General features: G+C 42.5%; 1 protein-coding gene across 2 annotated transcripts in view; it reads right to left on the bottom strand.

Moving 5' to 3' along the window:
- Window positions 1-13,444: 13,444 nt before the first annotated feature.
- vps36 (vacuolar protein sorting 36 homolog) overlaps window positions 13,445-27,338 on the bottom strand; it is a 61,770-nt gene continuing 47,876 nt past the window's right edge. Inside the window, exons 9-14 of one of the 2 annotated variants that reach the window (XM_073043974.1) lie at window positions 25,541-25,675; window positions 23,222-23,287; window positions 22,583-22,647; window positions 17,120-17,204; window positions 16,212-16,288; window positions 13,445-16,129 (exon numbers count right to left, since the gene is read on the bottom strand). In XM_073043974.1, the coding sequence (XP_072900075.1) occupies window positions 16,036-16,129; window positions 16,212-16,288; window positions 17,120-17,204; window positions 22,583-22,647; window positions 23,222-23,287; window positions 25,541-25,675 (522 nt within the window). In that variant the 3' untranslated portion in view covers window positions 13,445-16,035. Of the gene's footprint in view, window positions 16,130-16,211; window positions 16,289-17,119; window positions 17,205-19,561; window positions 19,872-22,582; window positions 22,648-23,221; window positions 23,288-25,540; window positions 25,676-27,338 lie in introns of those variants that run through there. The other variant, XR_012098764.1, reaches the window with a different exon arrangement.

Here is a 27,338-nt window from a genome sequence, read left to right on the forward strand (position 1 = left end):
AATGCCCACAGTTGAAGTAGGCGTATTTATATACGCGAAACTTTGGTTATATTTTAAGACTTAACTCTCCTCTCATCTACTATCCCTCACCTTTTTTTTACACTAGTAATCTCCCTTTATCTCTCCGTCCCGAGAAACGGTCTCGACCTGAAACGCCGACTGTCCATTTTCCACCACAGATGCTGCCCGACCCACCGACTTTCATCAGTTCGTTGCTTTTCCTTTTATCAAGGTGTTCTTTCAATTCCGATCATTTTATTCCATTTTGCTGTCAGGGCAACGATGACTTTTAATTGCTGTTCAACTGTGTGGAAAACACGGTGGCTGATTTCGATGCAGGGCAGAACAAAGTCCAGGAATAGAGTGCCCAGCTAAGCCGCAATAATGCAGATGACTGAGGACTTTTCGAATGGAATTGTCGTTTACAGATTGGAGACAATTCATCAAGGCAGTGCCTCCTCATGTGGAACTGAATTGGAATGAGCAAGAGCTTGGAATGAGTTAATCATCGAGGGTGGATAAATAGTTTGTCGTAGCAACTGGACTGAGCTAGAGTCGCATTTAAAAGAACATTACTAAGGAGGGAATTCGTTTCTCTTTCTCTCTCTCTCTGACGGACGGGCGATAGTTTAATCAAAGCAGAGATTGTAAGTGGTCAGTTTCTATCGGGGCTGGTGATGGATGGGGTAGAAACGGCGGAGTGTCTGCAGAGGACACGTTAAGAGGCAGCGTGTGAATAAATAAAGCCACACACTTGGCAGTGTGGAGCGGGAAGCGGAAATAATCTGGTTTTAATTGGGTAGATTTTTTTGACAGAGAGTAGGTAGATCGACTCTGCGGGAAAACGGAGGAAGCGCTTTGAAGGTGGGCTGTGAGTTCAGTTGAATAAATGATTAATGAAAGTATCTTATGAGGATATGCTGAACGAGCTATGGTTTTTGTTTTGGAGCGAAGGAGGTTGAGAGAGGTACACAATATGATAGAGAACAGAGATCGAATGGGTAGCCAGAGACGTTTTCCTAGGGCGGAAATGGCAAATACGAGGGGACGTAATTTTAAGGTGTTAGGAGGAAAGTATAAGGGAATTTCAGAGATAAGTTTTTACACGGAGAGTGGTGGTTGCGTGGAATGCCTTGCCAGGACCGGTGGTGGAGGCTTCAGGGACATTTAAGAGACTCAGACAGGCACACGGATGACAGAAAAAATGGAGGGCTATGTAGGAGGGAAGGGTTAGATTGATCTAATAGCAGCGCAAATTGATGGGCCGAACGGCCTGTACTGTGCTGTAATGTTCTAAAAGGTCACGAAAGCTTGAGAAACACGAGGAGGAGCAGAGGTTCAGTTGATGTACAGTAAATTTAAGCGTGGGACGAATGAAAACCTGTTGCAAAGGATGAGAATGGATCTGTATTGACATAGAACAACATAGAACATAGAATAGTAGAGCACAGTACAGGCCCTTCGGCCCACAATGTTGTGCCGACATTTAAATGCTGCCTCCCATGTAACCCCACCCCCTTAAATTCCTGACGAAGGGTCTCGGCCCGAAACGTCGACAGCGCTTCTCCCTATAGATGCTGCCTAACCTGCTGCGTTCCACCAGCATTTTGTGTGTGTTGCAGACATTCTGGTAAATCTCCTCTGTACCCTTTCCAATGCTTCCACATTCTTCCTATAGTGAGGCAACCAGAATTAGACACAGTGCTCTAAGTGTGGCCTAACCAGAGTTTTATAGAGATTCATCATTACATCGCGACTCTTAAACTCTCTCCCTCGACTTATGAAAGCTAACACCCCATAAGCTTTCCTAACTACTCTATCTACCTGTGAGGCAACTTCCAGGAATCTGTGGACATATACCCCCCAGATCCCTCTGCTCCTCCACACTATCAAGTATCCTGCCATTTACTTTGTACTCTGCCTTGGAGTTTGTCCTTCCAAAGTGTACCACCTCACACTTCTCCGGGTTGAACTCCATCTGCCACTTCTCAGCCTACTTCTGCATCCTATCAATGTCTCTCTGCAATCTTCGACAATCCTCTACACTATCTACAATACCACCAACCTTTGCGTCGTCTGCAAACTTGCCAACCCACCCTTCTACTCCCACATCCAGGTCGTTAATAAAAATCACGAAAAGTAATGTTCCCAGAACCGATCCTTGTGGGACACCACTAGTCACAACCCTCCAATCCGAATGTACTCCCTCCACCACGACCCTCTGCTTTCTGCAGGCAAGCCATTTCTGAATCCACCAGGCCAAACTTCCCTGGATCCCATGACGTGGCAAATGAAGTTGAGTGAAGTTATCCCCTCTGGTTCAAAAGCCTGATGGGTGAGGGGTAACTACTGTTCCTAAACCTGGTGGTGTGAGTCCGAGGCTCTCTATCTTTTTCCTGATGGTAACGAGAGGAGAGCACGTCCTGGGTGGTGTGAATCCCTGATGATGGATGCTGCTTTCCTGCAATAACGCTTCGTGTAGATGTGCTCAATAGTGGGCAAGGTTTTACTTGTGATGAAGAGGGCCGCTACTTTTGGTAGGATTTTCCGCTCAAGTGTTTCCTTACCTGACTGTGACGCAACCGATCAATATATTCTCAACTACACATCTATAAACGTTTGTCAAAGTTTAAAATGTCGTTTCCAATCTTCGCTAACTTCTAAGGAAGTAGAAAGCGCAACCGTGTTTTCTTCGTAATTGCACCTACTTGCTGGGCCCAGGACAGGCCCTCCGAAATAGTAGCACCGAGGAATTTAGATGCACCTCCAATCCTCCTCCTGAAGTTAATAATCAGCTCCTTGGTCTTGTTGCCAATCCGAACTGACTGGGATCTGTAATTGAGGAAATCGAGGATACATTGCACAAGGAGGTAAAGGTCTCGAAACTTATTGATTGGTTTTGAGGGAATGGTGTGTTGAATGTCGAGCTATAGTCGATGAAGAGGCACCCTGATGCATGCTGCCCAGATGTTCCATTGTTGAGCTGGAACAGATCAAAGTCGCTTTTCAGGCAGGAGTTGATATTTTTCATCGCCAACCCCTCGAAAGACTTCGTCACTGCGGATGTAAGCGCTACTAAATGATAGTTATTGAGGCAGGTTACCACGTTCTTCTTAGGCACCGGAATAATGGAAGGCTGCTTGAAACAGATGGGTACCTCAGACTGCCGAAGCGAGGGGTTAAAGATCTCAGTAAACACCCCAGCCAGCTGATCAGCACAGGTCTTTAGTACCTGGCCAGGTAGCCCGACTGGGCTGGATGATTTTCGCGGGTTCACCCTCCTGAAGGCTGCTCGCAAGTCGGCCTCAGAGTCTGAAATAACAGGATCATCGGGGGCTGTGGGAGCTTGTGACGGCTCCTCTCTGTTTCGACGGTCAAGCATAGAAGGCATTGACAAATAAGAAAAAAATCTGCAGATGCTGGAAATCCAAGCAACACATAAAATGCTGGAGGAACTCAGCAGGCCGGGCAACTTCTATGGAAAATCGTACAGTCGACATTTCGGGTAAAGGCCCTTCATCGGAAGGCACTGAGCGCATGTGGAAGCGAAGCCCTGTTGGCACCTGATTTAACTTTATAAGAGGTTGAATTGCCACTTCACCCGTGGGATAGCTTTCCGGAGATCGTACCTGGTCCCCTTGTAACTGTCTTGGTCACCATATTTGAATGCACCTGATCTGGACTCCAGCAGGTTTCAAGTCCCGTGGTTCATCCAGGGCTTCTGGTTGGGGAAGGCGGGGACACATTCGTCTACAACTGTTTTAATAAAGTCCGTGGCAACCACGGTCTATTCATTCATATCCACGGATGAGGTGAACACGGCCCAATCCACCGACTCGAAGCAGTCCCGTCGCTGCTCCTTTGCCTCCGGCAGCCACCTCTTTTTGTTGTCCTAAACTCCGGAGATATGTTCTTTAGCACCTGTCTGTACGCAGGTAAGAGAGGGACAGCCAAGTGATCAGATTTGCAGAAATGCGGTCTGGGTATGGAACGGTAGGCATTCCTTATCTGAGTGTAACAGTGGTGCAGTGTGTGACCTGTGGTTATATGCTGATGATAACTGGGCAGGGTTTTCTCAAACAAGCCTGGTTAAAGTCCCCGACTATGATTTGAAATGCGTCTTGTTGCTTGTTTGGAGACTGCACGCAGTATCTCAAGCGCCTGATGATAGTTGGCTGCTGGTGACAGGTAAACTGCGGCCAGGAGTATGGAGGAGAACGCCGTAGGTAAATAGAAAGGACGGCATTTAAGGTCCATAAGATGTAGGAGCAGAGTTAGACCACTTGGCCTGTCGAGTCTGTTCCACCATTCCAACATGGCTGGTCAACCATCCCTCCTCAGCCCCACTCCCCGGCCTTCTCCCCGAAACCTTTGATGTCGTGTCCAATCAAGAACCAATCAAGCTCTGCCTTAAATACATCCAACAAACTGGTCTCCACAGCTGCCTGTGGTAATGAATTCCACAAATTCACCACCCTCTGGCTAAAGAAATTTATCTGCGCCTCTGTTTTAAATAGACGCTATCCTGAGGCTGTGCCGTCTTGTCCTAAACTCCCCCACCATGGGAAACATCCTTTCCACAACTACTCTGTCTAGGCCTTTCAACGTTCGAAAGATTTCAATGAGATCCACCCCCCACCCCACCCCATCCTTCTAAATTCCAGCGAACGCAGACACAGAGCTATCAAACGTTCCTCGTACGATAACCCTTTCATTCCCAGAATCATCCTTGTGAACTTCCTCTGAACCCTGCCCAATGCCAGCACACTTTTTCTTAGATGAGCAGCCCAAAACTGTTCACAATACTCAAGGTGAAGCCTCACCTGTGCCTTATAAAGCCTCAGCGTCACATCTCTGCACTTGCATTCTAGACTTCTTAAAATGAATGCTAAATTTGCTTTTCCCTTGCTCACTTTACCTGTAAGTTAACTTTTAGGGTACTGTGCACAAAGACTCTCAAGCCGCTTTGCATCTCAGATTTTTGGATTTTTTTCCCGTTTAGAAAATAGTCTGCACATTTATTTCTACTACCGATGTGCATGACCGTGCATTGCCCATTCACCTGACTTGTCTAAGTCTTTCTACAGCCTACCTGTTTCCTCAACACTACCTGCACTCCACCAATCTTCGTATCATCTGCAAACTTGGCAATGATCTATTCCATCATTTAAATCATTGATTTACAGTATGAAAAGAAGCAGTCCCAACACCAACCCCTACAGAACACCACAAGTCACTGCCAGGCAACCAGGAAAGGATCCTTTTATTCCCACTCACTGCCTCCTACCAATCAGCCAATGCTCTAACCATGTCACTAACTTTCCTGTAATACCATGAGCTTTTAACTTGGTAAGCAGACTCATGTGTGGCACCTTGTCAAAGACCGCATGAAAGTCCAAATATACAACATCCATGGCATCCCCTTTAACTATCCTACTTGTAATCTCCTCAAAGATTTCCAAAAAGGTTGTAAGGCAAGATTTTCCCTTAAGGAAACCATACTGACTTTGTCCTATCTTATCCTGTGTCCCCAAGTACACCATAGCCTCATCCTTAACAATTGACTCCAACATCTTCTTAACCACTGAGGTCAGGCTGAGGTCCATTCTGCTGCCTTCCTCCTTTCTTAAAGCGTGGAGTGACATTTGCAATTTTCCAGTCACAATGCCAGAGTCCAACGATTTTTGAAAGATCATTACTAATGCCACCAAGATCTCTACCGCTACATCTTTCAGAACCCTAGGTTTCAGTTTACCTGGTCTGGGTGACTTATGCACCTTTAGATCTTTCAGTTATTTGTGCACCTTCTTTCTTATAATATTAACTGTTCTCACTTCTCTTCCCTAACACCCTTCAACATCTGGCACACTAGTGTCTTCCACAGTGAAGACTGATGCAAAATACTCATTTAGTTCATCAGCTATCTCCTTGTCCCCCGTCATTATTTCTCCAGCCTCATTTTCTTCTGGTCCTATATCCACTCTCATTTCTCTCTGATTTTTTTAAAAATACACTTGAAAAAGCTTTTACAATCCACTTGGATACTGTTTGCTAGCTTGCTTTCATATTTCATCTTTTCCCTCCTAATGATTATTTTAGTTGCCCTCAGTAGGTATTTAAAAGCTTCCCAATGCTCTGCCTTACTGCTGATTTTTGCTTTGTTGTATGCCCTCTCTTCTGCTTTTACATTCACTTTGATTTTGCTTGTCAGCCACAGTTGTAGAATTTTGTCATTTGAGTATTTCTTCATTTTTGGAATATATCTATCTTGCACCTTCTTCATTTTTTCCCAGAAACTCATGCCATTACTACTCTGCTGTCATTTCTGCCAGCTTCTCCTTCAACTTTACTTCGGCTAACTCCTCTCTCATACCACTGTAATTTCCTTTACTCCATTGAAATACTGCTACACCAGACTTTACTTTCTTCCCATCAAATTTCAAGTTGAACTCGATCAGTTTGTGATCACTGCTTCCTAAGGGTTCTTTTACTTTAAGCCCCCTAATCACCTCCAGTTCATTACATAATACCCAATCCAGTATAGCTGATCCCCTAGTAGGCTCAATGACAAACTGCTCTAAAAAGCCATCTTAAAGGCATTCAACAAACTCACTCTCTTGAGATCCATTACCAACCTGATTTTCCCAATCAACCTGTATGTTGAAATCCCCAATGACTATCTTAACATTGCCCTTTTGACATGTCTTTTCTATTTCCTGTTGTAATCTATGCTCCACATTCCAGCTACTGTTGGGCGGCCTGTATATAACTGCCATCAGGGTTCATTTACCCTTGCAGTTTCCTAACTCAACCCACAAGGATTCAACATCTTCTGATCCTATGTCACATCTTCCTACTGATTTGATGCCATTCTTTAGAGCCAAACCACCCCCTCTGTCCACCTTCCTATTCCTCCGATACGACATTCTGCTCCCATCTACAACCATCCTTCAGCCACGATTCAGTGATGGGCACAACATCATATCTGACAATCTGTAATAGTGCAACAAGATCATCCACCTTATTTCTAATACTCCGTGTATTGTGATATAACACTTTAAATACTGTATTTGCTACTCTTCTTGATTCTGCATCCCTATTTTACTGATAGTCACCCTGCTGGCTGCAATTTTGTCCCATTATCTGCCTGCCCTTTCTGACAGTCTGACAGCATACTACCTTTGCTTTTTTACCATCTGTCCTATCCTGAGTCCCTTCACTCCGGTTCCCACCCCCCTGCCAAATTAGTTTAAACCCTCCTCAACAACTCTAACAAACCTGCCCGTGAGCACATTGGTCCCCTTTAGGATCAGGCGCAACCCCTCACTTATCAACAGGTCCTACCTCCCCCAGACGAGATCCCAATGATACAAAAACCTGAAGCCCTGCCCCCTGCACCAGCTTCTCAGCCACACATTAATCTGCCAAATCGTCCTGTTTCTACCCTCACTGTGGCATGGCACAGGCAGCCATCCAGAAATTACTACCCTGGAGGTCCTACTTTTCAGATTTCTACCTAGCTCTCTAACATGATTCAGGAAATTAATACCTTAACTCAGAATCATTAACTCATGCAGACACAATTATTCCCTAATCTTTACTCCTGCTAACCGATGTTTCCTATCCCACATAATCATGAAATTTGATTTGATTTCTTCAGAGAATGTACATTCAGGGTTTGAGCGCTGGGGAAACATGAGTTTTGACAAAACCACCATATTGGAGCATCACTCTGGCGATGTAGCCTGCGTATCACTGTGTAGCCTCCTGTCTGAGGGGAGTGGGACAAACAGTCCATGAGCTGGGTGGGTGGAATACTTCAGTTTTGACTACCCGTTGTAGAGCCTTCCTGTCGGCCGCAGTGCAATTTCCGTACCACGCAGTGATGCAGCATGTTAGGATGCTCTCTACTGCGTGTCCATAGAAGGGTGTGAGGATTGGTGAGCATAGTCCAGCTCTTTCAGCCTCCTCAGTAAGTAGAGGCACGGGTGAGCTTTCTTCGTAAGATGTGCCATAGCTTCATGAGAATTGAGAGATGTAGAATCCCAGGAGCTTGAAACTGTTTGAAATTTCCATTGAGAGGGGAGTGAACGGTGTGAGTTCCCCTGAAGTCAATAACCTTTCCTTTCTTTTGTTTGCATTGAGGAAGGTTATTTGCCTGGCACCAGTCATCAAGCTCTTCCACCTCTTCTCTGCAGGCCATCTCATCACAGTTGGTGATGAGCCCCTCCACTGCCGTGTGAACTTGGCAATGTGAATACTCGGGTACAAAAGCTGGCTGAACTCAGCAGGGCGGGCAGCATCCGTTGAAATGAGTGGTTCAACGTCCTGACGAAGGGTCTCGGCCCGAAACGTCGACTGCTCATTTCAACGGATGCTGCCTGACCTGCTGAGTTCATCCAGCCTTTGTACATGTTGATTTGAGCACAACATCTGCAGTGTACTTTGTGAATACTCAGGTGTTTGGCCGTGCAGTCGCACGTGAGCAAAGAGTACAGCAATTGGCTCAGCACACAGTGCTGACGATGGTGCTGATGGAGGAGTGGTTGTGCATCCAGACTATCTGCGGTCTGTGGGTTAGGAAGTCCAACACCCATCGCACAGAGATGCATTTAGGAGTTTACATCTCAGGAGTAGGAGTTTGTTCACCAAGATCTGTGGGACAACAGTGCTGCATAATTATACTGAGTAGTCACAACAGATATTCAGTGTACAGTCCTTCATTTGTGCAATGAGGAATCGGCAATTTGGGCACAATTTACTTCAGGATAAGGTTAGCATGTGGGTTCCTCTTAAAGGTCATTTTGTCAGTTGTGCTTAGGGGAGGTGGGAAGTACTGTAGGGCGTTGGCGCCTTCAGAAACAATGTGGCCTCGTTTACTGACATCAAAGAAGACTTTGTGAAAGTATAGATAATTTTGAAAGCAGCATTTCCTTCCTCTTGAAAGTTATGGCCAAAGAGATGCGGAGAGTCGGAAGAGGTAAAATTCATGTTAATTGTCTGAATGTCTTACTCACAATCAAGTTTGTTAAAGCTTGGTAGATGAAAAATCTTGCACATGGTTATTATACAAAATCGCAATTTGTGGTTCAATTATTAAATCTATTTTAAAATTAGTTAACATTATTCAGTAAAATAATACCTTAATTCAGTAATGATTGAGGAGGAATAAGCCCATGCCCGTGTAGACAGAACTTTTCCCGGATCTGTGTTCCTTGCTTTCTTTTAGTTCAGCAGCTCCTGCAAACCGATGTTTCCTGTCCCACACCATCATGAAATCTCATTTGATTTCTTCAGGGTTTGAGAAATGGATTGTTGAAACAGCCATGCAGGAATTTATCAAAGAGCCATGAATGTAGCAGACATGCTCTTTATCATTCTTGTCGCCCCACTGTTCCAGAGTTGCTTAGAACTTAGTCATCTCAGAAATAGTCTCAATTATATAGTTATCATCACAGTGAAAATGGATGATTGGCCAAAACTAGCAACACCGCAGTTCTACACTTGAAGTAAGTTAACTTCATTTAGTTCATTAGAGATATTTTTCATTTTATTTTTCATTATTAATGAGCTCACAAGGGCTTATAATAGATGGGTTAGAATGGATACATTTCACTTCAAAACCATATTAGTTTTATAATAATTAGCAAAAATCAATCCCCAAGACATTAAGTACACTTGTGAAAACATAGTTCTATGTCCAGCAGTCATCTGCTGAAAAAGGTTCAAGAGATTAAATGTTTTCCCCAATTCTCAATTGTGAAATGGAATTAAAAGTCAGATTCCAGTTTTAGCAACCAAATGGAATTCTTGAATTATAATTGTAATTATAATTATAAATCCAATTAAGTTATTCTAATAAATTATTGATTCTCTTTATTTATGTCCTCACCAGATAGTGGTGGTAAAATGATTAATATACAGCACTTTCTTCTGCTTCAGATCTCAGCAGACTTATAGTCATGGTTTCACAATTAATAATATATTGCCAATGCTATTCAGTGAGGTAATCTTTGAAGTGTAGTGGAACAATACCCGTAGAACAAAAGCCATCAATAGAAATTTGTTAATAATCAGATATCTGCTTTAGTGACCTTAGCTGAGGACAGGCCCCTTTCTGAGGACAGTCCCCTTTCCCTTGTTCTTCTAAGTAATGTGAAGATCTTTAACATCCAGCAGAAGGGTAATTGAAGGGTTCTGGCCTATTACATCCTCCAAAATCTTTAGCAATGTAGAATCTCACACTGGCTCCTCAGCCTAGACTTTTACCTTAAGTCTCTGCACCCACAAACTCCAGCCACTTGGAAACAAGCAAAAAGGTGGGGGCTCTGCTCGCAGATTATGGAAACCAGCCTCTCCTCCATGGGCTCAGTCTATACTTCCTGCTAACTTGGCAAAACTGCCAACACAATCAGAGGCCCCTGCCACCCCAGATTTTCTCTCTTCTCCCTGCTTCCATCAGGCAGAAGATACAAAAGCCTAAGGGCACATACCACTGGGTTCAAGGGCCACTTCTATCCCTCTCTTATGAGTGAACAACCCACTAGTATGATGATAGACTCTTGACCTTACACGTTATCTCATTATGGCCCTGCACCTTATTGTCTGCCTGCACTGCACTTTCTCTATGATCCTAACACTTTATTCTGCATTGTTATTGTTTTTCCATTGTATTACCTCAAAGTAAAAACGTGATGTAGTGATCTGTATAGATGGCATACAAACCAACAGTATTCACTGTAACTTGATACATACAACCAATAAAACAATTTACAAGGGAATACTATCAGTTAGGCAAAATCCTTACTAAGATTTATATCCTGATAAAAAGAGAATCATCTGTCATGCACGATACCACGGACAAAACCACAACTTATGTTTATCAATTACAATTATTTGGAGATAGGCCAGCTGGTGGTGAAATGGCATCAGCGCCGGACTCCGGAGCGAAGGTTCCCGAGTTCGAATCCAAGTCGGGCCACCCCCGAGCACGCTTTCCATCTGTGCTGGGTTGAGCGTTGAGCTAGCTACTTGGCCTCGTTAAAAAAAACAAGGGTCGAGCCAGGAACGTTCATATCGTGACCCGGTTAATCCGAAAGGAGACCAACCCTGACACTACACGTCAGACAATATCTGGTGTGACACCCTTTAAAAAAAATGGAGATAGCAGCTAGAATAGTTGCATACAAATATATAAAAAATTATTGCCTTGATGAGGTCATCCAGTTTTAGTCCTTTCATATTAGGAAGGATATTGAACTTCTTGAAAAGACCAGAACATAATCCAACTTTACCTTAGGACACAGAATAAATTTGTATTTTTTGCATCAAAGGTGAACTGACTTTCAGGTGATATCTAAAGCCTTAAAGGGAAGAGAATGATGGAAGAAGTAGATTCTGTTAAGTGAGACAGGCTAACTGAGCATACACAAGAAGCAGTTCAATTCAAAATAGAAGTATCAGGTTTAAGTGACAGGAAGGACTTCTTTGAAGAGTCAACACCATCTCAAACAGATAGACAGGATGTTTAGTGAGATTGCTCCATGTCTTTAAGAGGAAGCTGAATGAGTATGTTCAAGTAACAGGAAGTAAGGGGAATAGTTGTGACAAGCAATTCCGCTTAGTGGAGTTTCCAGGAACTTATGTACTTGCCCTTGGGAAATGCAAAGGCACTTGGCTTGAGAATTTTTAAACCAGTTCATCCATACGATAATCCGGGCAAAGCTGAGCTGACAGTGCAGATAGGTTGTGCCTTGTCTGAAGAGACAGAACAACAAACTTTATAGGCAGCTGGCAATTCCCAGTTTATACATCCTTTTAAGCACTTGGAAACTACTTGAAATGTTAACATTGAACAAATCAAATTGACCAAAGACTGGTTTATGTGATGGTAGCGATTTCAGCAGGAAGCCGAGATGAATCATAGAATGGAACAGCACAGAAGCTATATTTATGATGGCCATCATGCCTACATGTACTAATCCTACTTTCATGCATTATTCCATATCTCTTAATGCTGTCCTGTCCAAATGTCCCACAAACTTTGTTACAGTTCCTAGTTCATCACCTCGTCTGTCACGTCATTCCAGATACCAGGTACTCTTTATACAAAAATATTATCCGTTGGATTTTCTTTAAAACTCCTCCCTGTAGTTCTAGACAGCCTGACCATGGAAAGCTGCCTCTATCTACCCTCTATATGGTTCTCATGATTTTAGATAACCATCTTGTCACCTCAGGGTCCTTTGCTCCATGGAGAACAGGCCTAGCCTATTCACTTCTTTCCAACTGTGATAAGACTGCTGAACAGATCCCGACCCGGATCTGGGCCGTACCTTCCAAATACCCGGACTTGACTTGCACTACCTTACTTTCCCTTTTCTATTTTCTAATTATGATTTAAATTTTTATTATATTTAATTCGATTTGTACTTCAGGGAGTGCGAAGCGCAGAATCAAATATCGCTGTGATGATTGTACGCTCTAGTATCAATTGTTTGGTGACAATAAAGTAAAAAAAAGTAAAGTATAACTCAAACCTTCAAGAGGACCACAAACTTGTCGTGGTTTGGAGGCTTGTGTGCCTCGATGACCTGGACAACTATGCTGGCTGGAGTTAGGGCTTTATGCTTTGACTGTTGGTAGGGTCACCCATGCCTAACAGATCAAAGGGTAGAGGCCAGACTAAGAGTGGTCCTCCGGTTCTCTAGGTTCATGGTTCAGCTGAGGGCTAACAGCCCTGAAGGGTCAAACAAAACTGTTACAGAAACAACAATGAAGAAACCCTCTACAGTATTCCTGAGTCTCCACCTGGGACTTGAGAAGATGGCCAAGGACGGAGATGAAGCACTTTCATTGCTGCCCTAAACACCAGCACCGTAACAGTGAATTATAATTCAAGTCCTCCAATCCAGGCAACATACTTGAGAACCTTTCCTGCAGCCTCTTATAGCTTAATCACCATCTTTCCTCCAGTGCGGTGTCCAGCACTGTACACAATTCTCCATGTGTGGCTTAGCCAATATTTCATACAACCATAACATGAAATAACAATTATGCCTCAGCTGATGCAAGCAAACATGTTATACATCTTTTTCACCATTGTGTACCTGTGCTGCCACTTCCAGGGAACCATCTACTTGTACTCGAGGTGTCTCTGTTGAATAACTTGCCTCAAGGCCCTGCCAATCACTGTGTAGGTCCAGCTCCAGTTTACCTTCCCACAATGCATCACTTCACACTCTGGCGGAACCAAGCTGTGAATACAACAATGTTTTTTTTAACACTTCCATGCTGGGACTTTCAATTGTAGCCAGCTCCTTCTGACAGCTGAGACAACTGTGATACCCCCGAGTTCTGTTTATTGTTTATAGTTAGCATTATGTAATCCTGTGTTGCAGTTTCACGAGGCTGGCACCTCATGTACATGAAGTAATAAAGTCAATTCAATTCAAATAGTGTTTTATTCTGTACAATTATGAAAAAGGCATATTGCATTAGTCAATTCAAAGTATTGTCGAAGTATGCAAGTACGATTAACTCTGATATTTGTCTACTCCAGACAGCCATTATATGCAGAAAGACCATGGATGTTGATGAAAGAAAAGATATCAAACCCCCGCATGAAAAAGAAACAAAACTCGTAGACCCCAAAATCCCCCCTCCCTCACAGCAAATAATTAGCAATAATAATGGTCCCAACCCCCCTCACTTGCAGAAAAGGACAGTGGCAAGAGCACCAGACCCCCAAACCCCCTCTTACACACAAAAAAATTAACAGATCACCCACCCGGCAATCAGCTACAAGAAAGAAAACAGTGACATTTTGAAGGAAACCAGTATAAAGTACAGTCCAATAATCACATACATGTCAGAATATCAGAAACATCTTTTTGTCTGCGTACAGGGAAAGCAGCCGCCCGAACTCAGACCTTGTGACCGCCAAGCAGAGTCGTAGCGCTGCAGATCGGGGGCCGAACACGCTGACCTCTCCATTGCCGATGCCCACCGCGTTCACCTTGATTTTCCTTGCTGCTCCGAGATGGAATCGTTCATCTCGTCTCTGGTCTTTTCCACGAATCAGCTTGTTCTCGGTCCTTTTCGGCTCCGCAGTTGTACAACTCTCACTGGCCTCATTTTTTGGTGGGCTAAGCTCATGTCTTTATGTTTCACAATATGAATGAGGATTATTTTTCAGACATAATGGGCGTGGGTGGGTATGTTTAAAGGAAATACAGAATTACAACATAAAATCATGGAGGCAAGTAGTTATCTTTATTACATGGAGGAGCTTAAAATGCTCTCTTCATACTAACCACCCCAAGGGGGGGGGGGGGAATACCCAAGATGACTTGAATAATGCACTGTTAATTTTATGTTTCCATAGCAGCAATCACCTTTATTAAAGTGCTACGTCTTAAATAATTTGCAGATATCAAAACATGCCACCCGTTTCTTTTACAATAAATACACTGCAGCATAGCAAAGTGGGAGTGAAGGAGGCAGCGTAAAGCAAAAGAAGTTCAAATCTGCGTTTGCATAACAAGTATGAGAATTTCCTGCTATACTGGACACTGAGTGTTTGGCTAAAGGATCACAGACAAGCATGTCCTCACCGTGATATGAATTCTGCACTGTAAGCAGGATGGTTCCAGTCAGGAGCACTGATATAGTAAATCTAATAAATAAAGCTGCCCAAACCTTTCACTGATAATATGGCTATGTAATATGTCATTTATAATTAAATCAATATCCTCATAAAGTAGTGCACATTTTAACTTCTGTCAGAAGTAACTTGTTGATGTTGATGCTCTGATGTACAACACAGTACTAAAATGCAAGTCCTTATAAAAGCTTCAGGTTCACAAGATCCGAGTAAGTCACATTCAAAACGAGGAGATCAAAATGCCCGGTTAGAGGGCTTACAGGTAAACCCTATGTTACAAATTAAACATGCCTGCTTTGTTATCTCATGGAGAGTCCAATTTCCTTTGACCTAATTTACCTACCTAATCCTACTGAACCAGTATTTAGCATTATCTGTGCATCAGACTCTTACAGCTTTAACCCACTGGATCATCCCCAATATCAATTTGGAACTTTGCCGTAAGGAACTGATTTAAAGTCACTCATCAACTGAAGCTAAAAAAGTGAATTCAGGCACCAAACTCCTGTAACACTAAAAGACAATCACTGCATTTAGAAGTGAAATTCATCATATCCTTTGCTGGATCTGGACTTGTCTAACACTCAGCCTTGGCCACGTCCTGCTTCTCCATTTGTTCGCCTTTCTTCATTCAACCCCTCCCTGTCCCCAGTGATTTGGACACTTCGCTTCCATTTCCTTTCTGTCAAGATCCTCCCCTTCCTTTGACTTCAGGTCTCTCAGACACTTCTTCCAAAACTCACATTGATTCAGCTGCCTCTACAACTTCCTTTTTGACTGAGTCTTAGATTTCTTTTGATAATTTTTCCTCATCACATGCAAAAAGAAATGAAAGCGGCGAAGAAGAAAATGCAACAAAACTGAGGGATAGAGCAGAAGATGAAAGCAATAAACCAGAAAGACAGAATTAAAAAGGGAAAAATAAAATAACGTGAAAAAAACTAAATCATGCTTTATAAAAACTATGTAAATTCCTACAGATGAATTTGAAATACCAAACCAAACCAATTACTTCTAGAACATAAAAAAGGATATTTCTTTATTATAAATGCACAATAGAAAAATTCTTAGTATGCAGGATGTTAACAATTCAAACTTGTGGAGGACTTGCATCATAAGATTTACCTTCATTCAGATGAAACCATCAGAAAAACACAATATCTATAAACTGATGAAACTCATACACTTGTTTTTGCCTCTTTCACATTTACAGAGTCCTGCAGGCTGTTTAGCTCCCACCAGCTGTATCTTTCCATGAAGATGATTTTGAAGAGCGTCTTGAGTTTAAATCTGTGACGTTCAGCAGTCTGTCATTCACAGCGCAGTCACTGGCTCTGAGCAAAATACTGTTGGTTTTTATCGGTGAGCTTTCAGTCTTGTGTCAAAAACAAATTTGGATAAAATCGCAGGCATTCAACAGAATCATCGCGACAAAGGTGTCCAAACTTCTCTGCAAGCAGTAGCCTAAATTTAAAAATAAAGAGGAAGATGCATAACAGTGTTCAGCGCAGTTCTCAGAATACAGATTTCAGTAGTAATTTCTCACCTTTCTTTGGCCAGTAGCACTGAAATGCCCACAAGTTTAGCATACTCTTCAGAACTAAGGGACCCTTTCTGTGACACCTGTGTCCAAAAAGAATGGAAACTCTATAAGTAGTTGGTCAGGTGGTAAGCTGACAGATATAAAAAGAGCATTAACTTACATTTATACACTTCTGATCACTTATTAACATGCTGAGTATCGATTTCACCGATAAAGAGCAAACAAACAACAAATGTTACATTTCCCTTTGGAGGGAAATACTCTAAAGACATTTTGACACAGGATTTTCGTGCAACCATCGACTTCAAGGTTCAATGTGTTGTGATTTCATAGATGTTCTTCTGCACACCACAAGTTGTAACGTGTGGTTATTTCAGTTAGAGTCACCTTCCTGTCAGCTTGAACCAGTCTGGCCATTCTCTTCTGACCTCTCTCATTAACAAGGCATTTTTCCCCACAGAACCACCATTCACTGGATGTTTTTGTTTTTCACACCATTCTCTGTAAACTTTAGAGACTGCTGTGCCTGAAAATCCCAGGAGATCAGCAGTTCCGAGATACTTGTACTGATACCACCAATCATTCGATGGTCCAAGTCACTTAGATCACATTTCCTCCCCATTCTGATGTTTGGTCTGAACAACAACTGGACCTCTTGACTGTGTTTGCATTCTTTTATGCGTTGACTTGCTGCCACATGATTGGCTGATCAGATATCTGCATGAACGAGCAGGTGTACAGGTGTAGCCAATAAAGTGGACAGTGAGTGTAAATGGCACCTAACTGGTTCTCAGATCATGTTGTCGTTTATGCCTAGATAGATCATTGCCTGTACTTAGCATTCGTTTGTGAACAAAACTAATCTCAGGGTATTCATTAGCATACTTATTCTTAAATGGGAAATGCCTTACAGTGTCCAGAGCTGATGTGATCATTTCATCTTCATTATGAGACTGTAGTTGAACCACCATTACTCCACTATCAAAAACACGCAATCTGCAGGAAAAGTAAATCTGTTTTATTAAGGATATTAAAAACCATAAAATCAACAGAATCTGCCATATTTGTTTCATTCTCACACACATGAAAGCCACCTACTCCACTATATTTGGAGGACAAAGAAACAGGGAGATAAATGGTTATTAGGGCAACTTTTCAGCATCTGAAATCAGTCCCTTCCCATTCCTCTCCCCTGTTCTGAAGCTGTCAATCTCTGGTGAAACTGAGTGAATGCAATCTGCACCCAAACTTCGACAGTCTGTATGAGTAGCAGATTCAACCACGGAGCTCAACTTCATTTTGGCATTGCTTTTCAGCAGGCCACAGTGGCTGGTCATTTCACCTCCCAACTCTGGAGACACAAACAGAGACTGAAGCTGGACCTGTAGTCTCTGTAGTTCACTATATGATCCATTTATTCTTTTCACAACTGGACTATGCCAATGCCACATGAATAAATATTAAACAAAAATTGGAATCAATACAGCTATAACATTCTGCTGCTGTTCAGTGACTGTTTCCCATGATTGGGGTGTTCACTCACTGATGTGGCTCAAACACTTCTACAGATGGCAAGCCTCATTTTCTCAACAAGAATCTCCAATTTACCCTGCACTGAATTTTCATGGGGAAGTTTCAGCATGGTAACAGCCACCCCAACCTTTCTCGCAAAATGGAAGAACAGGTCATTGACTTCAGTGGTGGAGGGGGGCGGTGGGGGATGCTTCTGACTGCATCAACAGTGTAGAGGTCGAATGGGTTGACAGCTTCAAGTTCCTAGAAGTGATCACCAATACTTTTCTGGTCCAACTATGTAGACAATTCAGCCAAGAAAGCTCAGCAATGCCTCTACTTCCTCCGTTCATTAAGGTCGACCATGGATATTGCGTCCTAGCTGTCTATGTGATATGCAGGCCACGGCAGTGTGATACGGAGAGCAAGCTGTTGTCCACGTAGCAGACTCCCCCTCTCCACGCAGCAGACGAATCCAAAGGAACGGCAGACACTGATACAGCTTAGCACCAACGGTGTTACAGGAGTTGCCAGTCAGCGTTGAACTCAACGTAGATCTGCCTTAGGGACTCCAGCTCCAGATTTTTCTTTGGGGTTTACTCCCAAAGCCTTCCCCATGAGTGGATATAGCTGCAGGCAGCGGGGGCTTGTGATCAGAAATTTCCTCCTCCTAGATAAGCTGCCAACCACAGCTGATGAGACCCATCTGCCCGAAGTAATCAAATCACAAACAAGAGAAAATCTGCAGATGCTGGAAATCTGGAGGAACTCAGCAGGCCAGGCAGTATCCATGGATAAAAGTTCAGGCAATGTTTCGGGCCAAGACCCTTTGGCAGGACTGGGGAAAAAAGATGAGAAGTAGATTTAAAAGGTGGGGGAGGGGAAGGGATGAAGTAAAGAGCTGGGAAGTTGATTGTTGGAAGAGAAACAAGACTGGAGAAGGGGGAGTCTGGTAAGAGAGAGCAGAAAGCCATGGAAGAAAGAAAAGGGTGGAGAAGCATCAGAGGGAAGCACCACACCAGCCTCTGTGTCCAGCACATAATTTTCCAGAACTTCCGGAATCTCCAATGGGATTCCACCACCAAGCACATCTTTCCCTCCCCCATTTTCTGCTTTCAGCCCTGCGCAATTTCCTGGTCCATTTGTCCCTTCTCATTGATCTCCCTCCTGGCACTTATCCATGCAAAGGGAACAAGTGCTACACCTGCCCCTATACCTCCTCCCTCACTATCATTCAGGGCCTCAAACAGTCCTTCCAGGCGAGGCGACACTTCACCTGCGAACCTCCTGGGGTCACCTACTGTATCAGATGCTTCCAGTGTGGCCTCCCGTATATTGGTGAGACCCGACATAGATTGGGAGACCGCTTCACCCAGCATCTACACTCCGTCTGCCAGAAGAAGTGGGATCCCCAATGGTCACCCATTTTAATTCCACTTCCCATCTACGGTCTCCTCTAAGGTCATGATGAGGCCACACTCAGGTTGGAGGAACACCACCTTATATTCTATTTGGGTAGCCTCCAACCTGATGACATGAACATCAATTTCTCAAATGTCCTCCCCTCACTTTACCACTCCCCAACCACTTTTCCCTCTCTGACCACATCTCCTTGCCCACCCATCACCTCCCTCTGGTGTTCCTTCCCCCTTTTATTTGTTCCATGGCCTTCTGTTCTCTCCAATTGGACTCCCCCTTCTCCAGCCCTGTATCTCTTTCACCAATCAACTTCCCAGCTCTTTATCGTGTTTCTTTCTCTCCTCCCCCACCTTATAAACCTACTCCTCATCTTCTCTTCTCCAGTCCTGCCCAAGGGTCTCAGCCAGAAATGTCGAATGTACCTTTTTCCATAGATGCTGCCTAGCCTGCTGAGTTCCTCCAGCATTTTGTGTGTGTCGCCTGAAGTAACTGGTTTGAGGCACCAGAAACCACTTCTCCTGTCGGTAGAAATGGTTCCACTGGGCTTAGCAGCTAAGCCACACGTGAAGGCCAGGAGCTGGACTTGATTGTCAGAGGCCATTTGAGACGCACACCACTGAGAGCATTTAATAGGTATTGGGTGCTTATCAGAATCAGAACCAGATTTATCACCACCGGCATGTGACGTCAAATGTGTTAACTTAGCAGCAGCAGTTCAATGCAATACATAATCTAACAGAGAAAACAAAATAATAATAAATAAAACATAACAATAATAAATAAACAAGTAAATCAATTATGTATATTGAATAGATTTAAAAAACGTGCAAAAGCAGAAATACAATATATTAAAAAAGTGAGGTAGTGTCCAAAGATTCAAAGTCCATTTACGAATCGGATGGCAGAGGGGAAGAAGCTGTTTCTGAATCACTGAGTGTGTGCCTTCAGGCTCCTGTACCTCCTACCTGATGGTAACAGTGAGAAAAGGGCATGCCCTGGGTGCGGGGGTCCTTAATAATGGACGCTGCCTTTCTGAGACACCGCTCCCTAAAGACGTCCTGGGTACTTAGTAGGCTAGTATCCAAGATGAAGCTGACTAGATTTACAACCCTCTGCAGCTTCTTCCGGTCCTGTGCTGTAGCCCTTCCATACCAGACAGTGACACAGCCTGTCAGAATGCTCTCCATCCCCACTACATCTCTTGGCTATGACAATCTTATGGACCCACCTGCTCAAGAGGCTGAAGAAATTTGGCACTTCCCCATTGTCCCTTACCAACTTTTACTGATGCGCTATAGGAAGCATTTTATCTAGATGTATAATAGCAACTGCTCTGTACATGATTGCAAGAAATTGCAGAGTGTTGTGGACACAGATCAGCACATCATGGAAATCAACCTCCCCTCTACAGAGACTGTCTACATTTCTCACTGCCTCAGTATAATCAAAGAGCCCTTGCACACTGGATATTCTCTCTCTCCCCTTTCCCATTGGGCAGAAGGTACAAACGCCTCAAAGCATGTACCACCAGGTTCAATAACAACTTTTATCCAGTTGTTGTAAATAATTTCCCAGTATAATAAATTGAACTCTTTACTGCATAATCTACCTCATTATGAGGTCACACTTTATTATTGCATTGCATTTTATCTGTAGCTCTTCCTCTTTATTTTACATTGTTATTGTTTTACCCTGTTCTACCTTAATGCACTGTGTAATAATTGGACCAATGTGCACAGTTTGCAAGACAAGCCTTTCGCTGTATCTCAGTACATATGACAATAATAAATCAATTACTCCTATTGTTCACTTCGGTCTACCAACACCTGAACAAGCAACAGTCACTCCTTTCCCAACTAACCCTGACATTGTCATTAAGCTTATAGACAAGAGTGGCACTTGTTGCTTGGGAAACAAACCTCTGCTTTGCGAGGCTGTTCATAAATCTACGACACAATGAACAGTACACTGATGTCTTATTAAAAATCATACATTAGGTACAGGGACAATGGTGGATGTTTTGAAGCAGGAGGACACTCTACATTGTGAGAGGGAGAGATTAAAACCGTCTGCCATCAGACTGCTTAATTCATGCTGACGCAACTGTATTTCTATGTTATACTGACTATCCTGCCATACATAGTATTTATTATAAATTACTATAATTGCACAGCTGAATGGAGATGTAACATAAAGATTTTTACTCCTCATGTATATGAAGGATGTAAGTAATAAAGTTAATTCAAATTCACTAAGACATCAGCACTGAATATCAAACTATTACATTCTGGATTATCACTGCTTTTCTTCCTCCTATTAATGTGTTCATCAATCTCTGGCCCTCTGAGGTTTGCTTCCACCTTCACCCCAGGTTCAACAAACAGGATTGTGCTAAATGTTGGCCAGTTCTTGCCATATGGAATGGTTTCATTCACTGTTGACCTATGACCACACACCTAACCACTGCCTTTTACTTATGGACATGAGTAACCACTACATCCAACTCCTGGATGCCTTCTGCTTCTCCTTTAAACTCTGGTGTAATCTGATATTGTACATTATTACTTCCTCTTTTGTTATGTTGGACAGGTTTATATTGAATAACCTCTCTCCTGACTTCCCATACTTCCTCCAATTTATTACATGTACCCAAATCTGTCCTGACTATGTCTCCATTTGGCAGGAAATCAGAAACATTCTTTATAATATTCCTACTTTCATGTACTTATCTTCCTGGAGAACACTGATGCAATTTCTTACTCTCGTCTGAAATTGGAACCATTTCCCAGTGTGCTTTCAATTCCATCTCCTCCTAACTTTATTTATTTCCTTCTCTTCCCATCCCTTCCTTGACATATATCCAGGTTCCTGAGGATAATTCCTGTCAACAATAATTTATTACTCATCCACCAATTCACACAGGTACCTGTTTTTGACATCCCCTTCCCCAGTTCCCTCTAAGAATTATATTTCGTTATTCCACTTTTTCCTTCCTCAATGCCACTTTCCACCCAAGTGCTTTTGAAAAGATTTCCATTTACCTTAACTGAGACTGAAAAGCCTTAAACTACATTTGTCCCAATTTGTGCATATCTGTCTTCGGTTCTTCCCTCATCTCTTAAAAGTCAAATACAGTATCAAAATGATCCACACTGCAGGAATATTCTGTGACAGAATTAGTATCTTGCTTCAATCATTTTCTAATTTTTTAACAAACAAATGCTCCAATTGTATGTGTCAATTCAGCAAACTATGTTATTGGTTTCAGTAGTGCTGTGATGTATAAAATAACAAACAAAAGATGGAAGAAGCCAAATTCATTCAACATAAAGTCAGTTGAATTACCACAAACTCATAATTGAATGTGGAAAGAAATGCATCAGCTGTTGCCATTTTAATCTACTGAGCGCATGCATAATTAATATGGACATACGTCCACTTGCCTCATTGGTAACTTCAGTGCCTCAAACATTTTGCAAGCATTCACTAAATCTTCTGGTGAGAGAAGCTGATGGAAACAAGATACAATAATTACTAAAGGAACTGAAGTTAAACAGAGAAAAACACTGCCTTACGATTTTAAAATACAAAGTCATAAAATGGATATTGATACTTGATGATACTTGGCACACTCTGGATTTTAGTTTTAAAATAGTTTGTCAATTCAAAACAGCAGGCGCCAGCTCTCCGTTCAGATGATGTGTTCCTAAATAACATCAGGGAGGAAATCTTGTAAAGAGGCAAAATAGATGGTAGAACTTAAACTCTCAACAGAGAGGCAAAATTGCCTTCAGTGAGTACTGGAGGGGTTGTATTTGAGGCACCCTCATCTGACTCTTCAGGTGTCTTACCCTGGGAAGAGAGATCCGTTCAATGACCTGCAACACTTCAGTGCTGATCAATAACAACAAAATACAATAATTGCTTATAACCATCTGCCTTCATGCCTGGGTGTAAAAACCTCTTAAGCAACCGATGTCAGTTTTAGATGCTTTAGTTGATCTAGTTTACATTGCAATGGCAAGTTTGATATTTTATATCTATGTGAACATTACATTTCTATTTGCACATTATGGTATTACCTCCATTCCTCGAGCACGGTTTGTTAAACAGTAGACCTCTGTCAGTGCCATCATTCCACCTTGTTCCTGTCAAGATGAAGAGTATTTTCTTACACACTTCTCACTCCTAGTTTCCCTCTTCCTTTATTTTCTCCTGTGGCCACTCTCTTCTCCTGTTGGGTTCCTTCCTCCTCAGCCCTTTACCCCTTTCCACCTCTCACCTCCCAGCTTCTACTTAACACCTCTCCCCCACCAACCCACCTTCCCCCTCACCTGGTCTCACTTATCACTTGTCAGCTCGTACTCCCTCTCCTCCCCCCACCTTACTCTGGCTCTTCCCCCTTCCTTTCCAGTCCTGAGGAAGGGTCCTGGCTTGAAACATCGAGTGTTCATTTCCCTCCATTGATGCTGCCTCACCTGCTGAGTTCCTCCAGCATTTTGTGAGAAATGCTCAACAACTCTGCTTTTTCTATTTTATATCAACTATGTATTTGACACTATATTGATTCCAAATTAATCTTCTAATATGCTGTACAGTGGGAATGTAATGCTGCTCTAATAGTTTACATTTTCATGGGGCAGAGAATACCCTTTTTCAACGTCCAGCAGTTTACAATCACTGCCACATACTTGTGGTGACTGACTAAATCAAAAGCATTACTTTTATTGTATTCTAGGATATAGCAGCAAAGATTTGTAACACAAGAAAACCTGCCAATGCTGGAAATCCAGGCATCACACACAAAATGCTGGAGGAACTCAGCAGGCCAGGCAGCATCTATGGGAAAAAGTAATTAGTTGACATTTCAGGCCAAGACCCTTCAACGGGACTGGAAAAAAGGATGAGAAGCCAGAGCAAGAAGGTGGAGGGAGGGGAGGAAGGTGGTAGGTGATAGGTGAAACCATCAGAAGGGGAGGGTAAATTATAGGGCTGGGAAGTTGACTGGACATAAAAATGTGAGATCAATTTGTACGTGGGTATAGAATATGGATGAGTCTTGGGATTACGAGTGGCACCACTGTCAAATAATATTGGTTACATCATGAAACTTAGAAATATCAAGGTGAGATATATTATAGAAACAGGCCCTTTGGCCCACTGCCAGTGACTACCATCAAATACTCATTTTTACACTAATCATATACCTAATCCATTTTATTCTCCTGTGGAAGTTGCAGCAAGACAATAATAGATTGGGGCAGCTGTAGTCAAGTGAGGTCACCAGAGACACCCCTGTTTACTGCAGACAAGATGGGCTGGGGTGACTGGCAGTGTGTCCACAAGACAAACAAGACTTTTCCAGAAAGGTTTTCCTAAACCATAGCATCCCTTTACACAACAGGGGATGCCGGAGACAGACGAAATAACAGAAGGATGCGAAACATACCCAACAACTAAAGCTTTATTGTCTTTACTAGCGTAACTTCAAAATATCTTCAAATGTCTGCTTTAAGTTTCGATTGACTTTAGCATCTCTGTTGTGAATGGCAATTGATCTTGCGAATAAGGAATTCAAACAGATACATTTTACAATGATCAATATCCATAGCCGATAAGCCAATTCTGTATAGAGAGAGCAGTTTTCTGTTCGGGCTTCAGAACAGTGTGGGTGAAAGGGGGCCATGCTGTCCTTCTTGTGCACAAGTATAATAAAAGGAATTCTTGAGTCGTAAGAGTGCGTGCATTCTGTGCTGTTATTTTAGTTACTTTATTTTTGGTGACAACAGTTACTTTGACACTCCCACATTCCCATCAACTCCCTTCAGATTCTGTCACTCATATCCACACTCGGGACATTCACAGTGCTCAATTAACCATTAACCTGCACATTGTTGCCAATGCAGATGAAACTGGAACACACGGAGGAAACCCATGCAGTTGCAGAAAGACTGGAAATTCCATACACACTGTCAGCATCGGAGATCAGTGGAGCACGAGACAGTAGCTCGACTTGCTGAGCCGAGAATCCTGTAAGATTTAGTAAAGCATTTAGTGCTTTGTATTATTTTTATATGCCGGCTGGTGGTGTAGTGGCACCTGCACCGGACTTCGAGGCGAGTCGTCCCGGCTTTGAATCCGGCCGGCTCCCTGCACGCTTTCCAGCCACGTCGGGTCGAGCCTCAAGCTAGCAACTCTGCCTCGTAAAACAGACAAACGCATAAGAAACGGCAAGGTTGCCGCCCGATGCACCTGTGATGTGTGGGTGGGTATTATATTATTATAATTTTTCTATAAATGCTTTACAATTTTTAGTCTAGTGATGATTTTATTTTGAGCGTCAGAAAATTATTCAGTAGAATGCTAGTGTGTGTGGTGGGAAGAAACAAAAATGCATTTACCTCTAATGGAGCTTGCAACATTCCTGCCAGCTGTTTCGCCAGTTGCATGTGATAATGTGTTCCAGATCCATGCGTTTCTCTGGTAACTGGATTAGCTATTCCCATGCTCAACAGATAGGATTTGAAACGGATCGTCTATGCAATAGAAAACACATTTTTTTAGTTTCACATTTCTTTATATAGATTTGTGTTTCATGTAAGAGGCTGGATAAAATTTCACGTGTTTGAACTTTATTCTAGATTTTAAGAAACAGATGTGACAGAGGAAAAAAATCTTTCCACTGGGTTCAGTTGATCTGATGCTATTTATGAGTAAATTTCATCTCATCGCTTCACATGAACCTACAGTATATCGGTATTAGTTTCTTACTGTCATATCTACCAAGCTACAGTGAAAAACTTCTCCTGCATATTGTTCCTACAGATCAAAACCCTTACCGAATGCTTTGAGTTAAAACAAGGTAAAATAATAACAACACAAAATAAAGTGCAAAAGCTCCAGAGAAAATACAGTGCAGGTAAATAATGAAGACCAAGATCACAACGAGGTAGTCCAGAGTCCATCATATTGTTCACAATTCTGACAACAGTGGAAGTGGTACTTCAGCCTGTGGTATAAGCTTTCAAGTTTTTATATGTCTGGGGTGAATGGAGTCTTTGATTATGCTGGCTACCTGACTGATGGAGTGAGAGGTACAGACCGAATCCATAGAGGGTAGGCTGGTTTCTGTGATGTGCTGAGCTGTGTCTATATGGTTAATGTCATTGCGCCGAGAAGTCTTTGCAAACCACGGAAGTAATCTTTGTTAAGACTGACAATTGGTTGGCAACAACAATAAAGTTCAAGTATTTTGTCAGGTATCTGGTTTTCTCTAACAAGAAAATCTGCAGACGCTGGAAATCTGAGCAACACACACAAAATGCTGGAGGAGCTCGGCAGGCCAGGCAGCATCTATGGAAAAAAGTACGGTCGATGTTTCGAGCCAAAATCTTTCGGCTGGTCGTTTGTGTTGCTCTGGTTTTCTCTGACCTCTTTATCAAAGTTCAAAGTAAATTTGTTATCAAAGTACATGTATGTCACCAACTACTATCCTGAGATTCACCTTCCTGCAGACAATCACAGCAATTACAAAGAAACACAACAAAATCAATGAAAAACTGCAAAGGTGGACAAACATCCAATGTGCAAAAGACAACAAATTGTGCAAATCCAAAAATAAAAAATAATAATTAAAAAAAATAGGTAATAAATATTGAGAACATGAGTTGTTGAGTCCTTGAAGGTGAGTCCATAGGTTGTGGTATCAGTTCAATGTTGGGGTTTGTGAAGTTACCCTCTCTGGTTCAGGAGCCTGATGGTTGACGGGTGATTACTGTTCCTGAACTTGGTGGTGTGGGACCCAAGGTGATTGTGCTTTGTCACTTCAAAGAATGGGCAGTGAAATTGTTCCTTTGCTTTTGTCACTTACTGTTAGCTTTTCTTTCTTCCTTGAAATAAGCTTTACTCAATTTAACCTCCACTCCAATGGAGGCTAATTGAAATTTGACGTTATCAATTCTAGCTGAAACTTATTCACCTCTTATTCAAGCTCAGAGAAGGGTGATATTGTACAAACCAACAAGTATTACTAACATACACAATTTTATAAAACTCTGTAATATCCCATCAAAATTAGCAAAAGAAGTACATTGAGCAAATTGGCTAATTTACTTAGATCAGATACGTAAAATAACATTTCTCTCAACAAACTTGATTGATTTCCATTTCATAGCGTGTCACACCAGATAGTCTGGCGTG

The sequence above is a fragment of the Hemitrygon akajei genome, chromosome 4 (assembly GCF_048418815.1).
Source record: "Hemitrygon akajei chromosome 4, sHemAka1.3, whole genome shotgun sequence".
In the NCBI taxonomy this organism is placed as follows: domain Eukaryota; kingdom Metazoa; phylum Chordata; class Chondrichthyes; order Myliobatiformes; family Dasyatidae; genus Hemitrygon; species Hemitrygon akajei.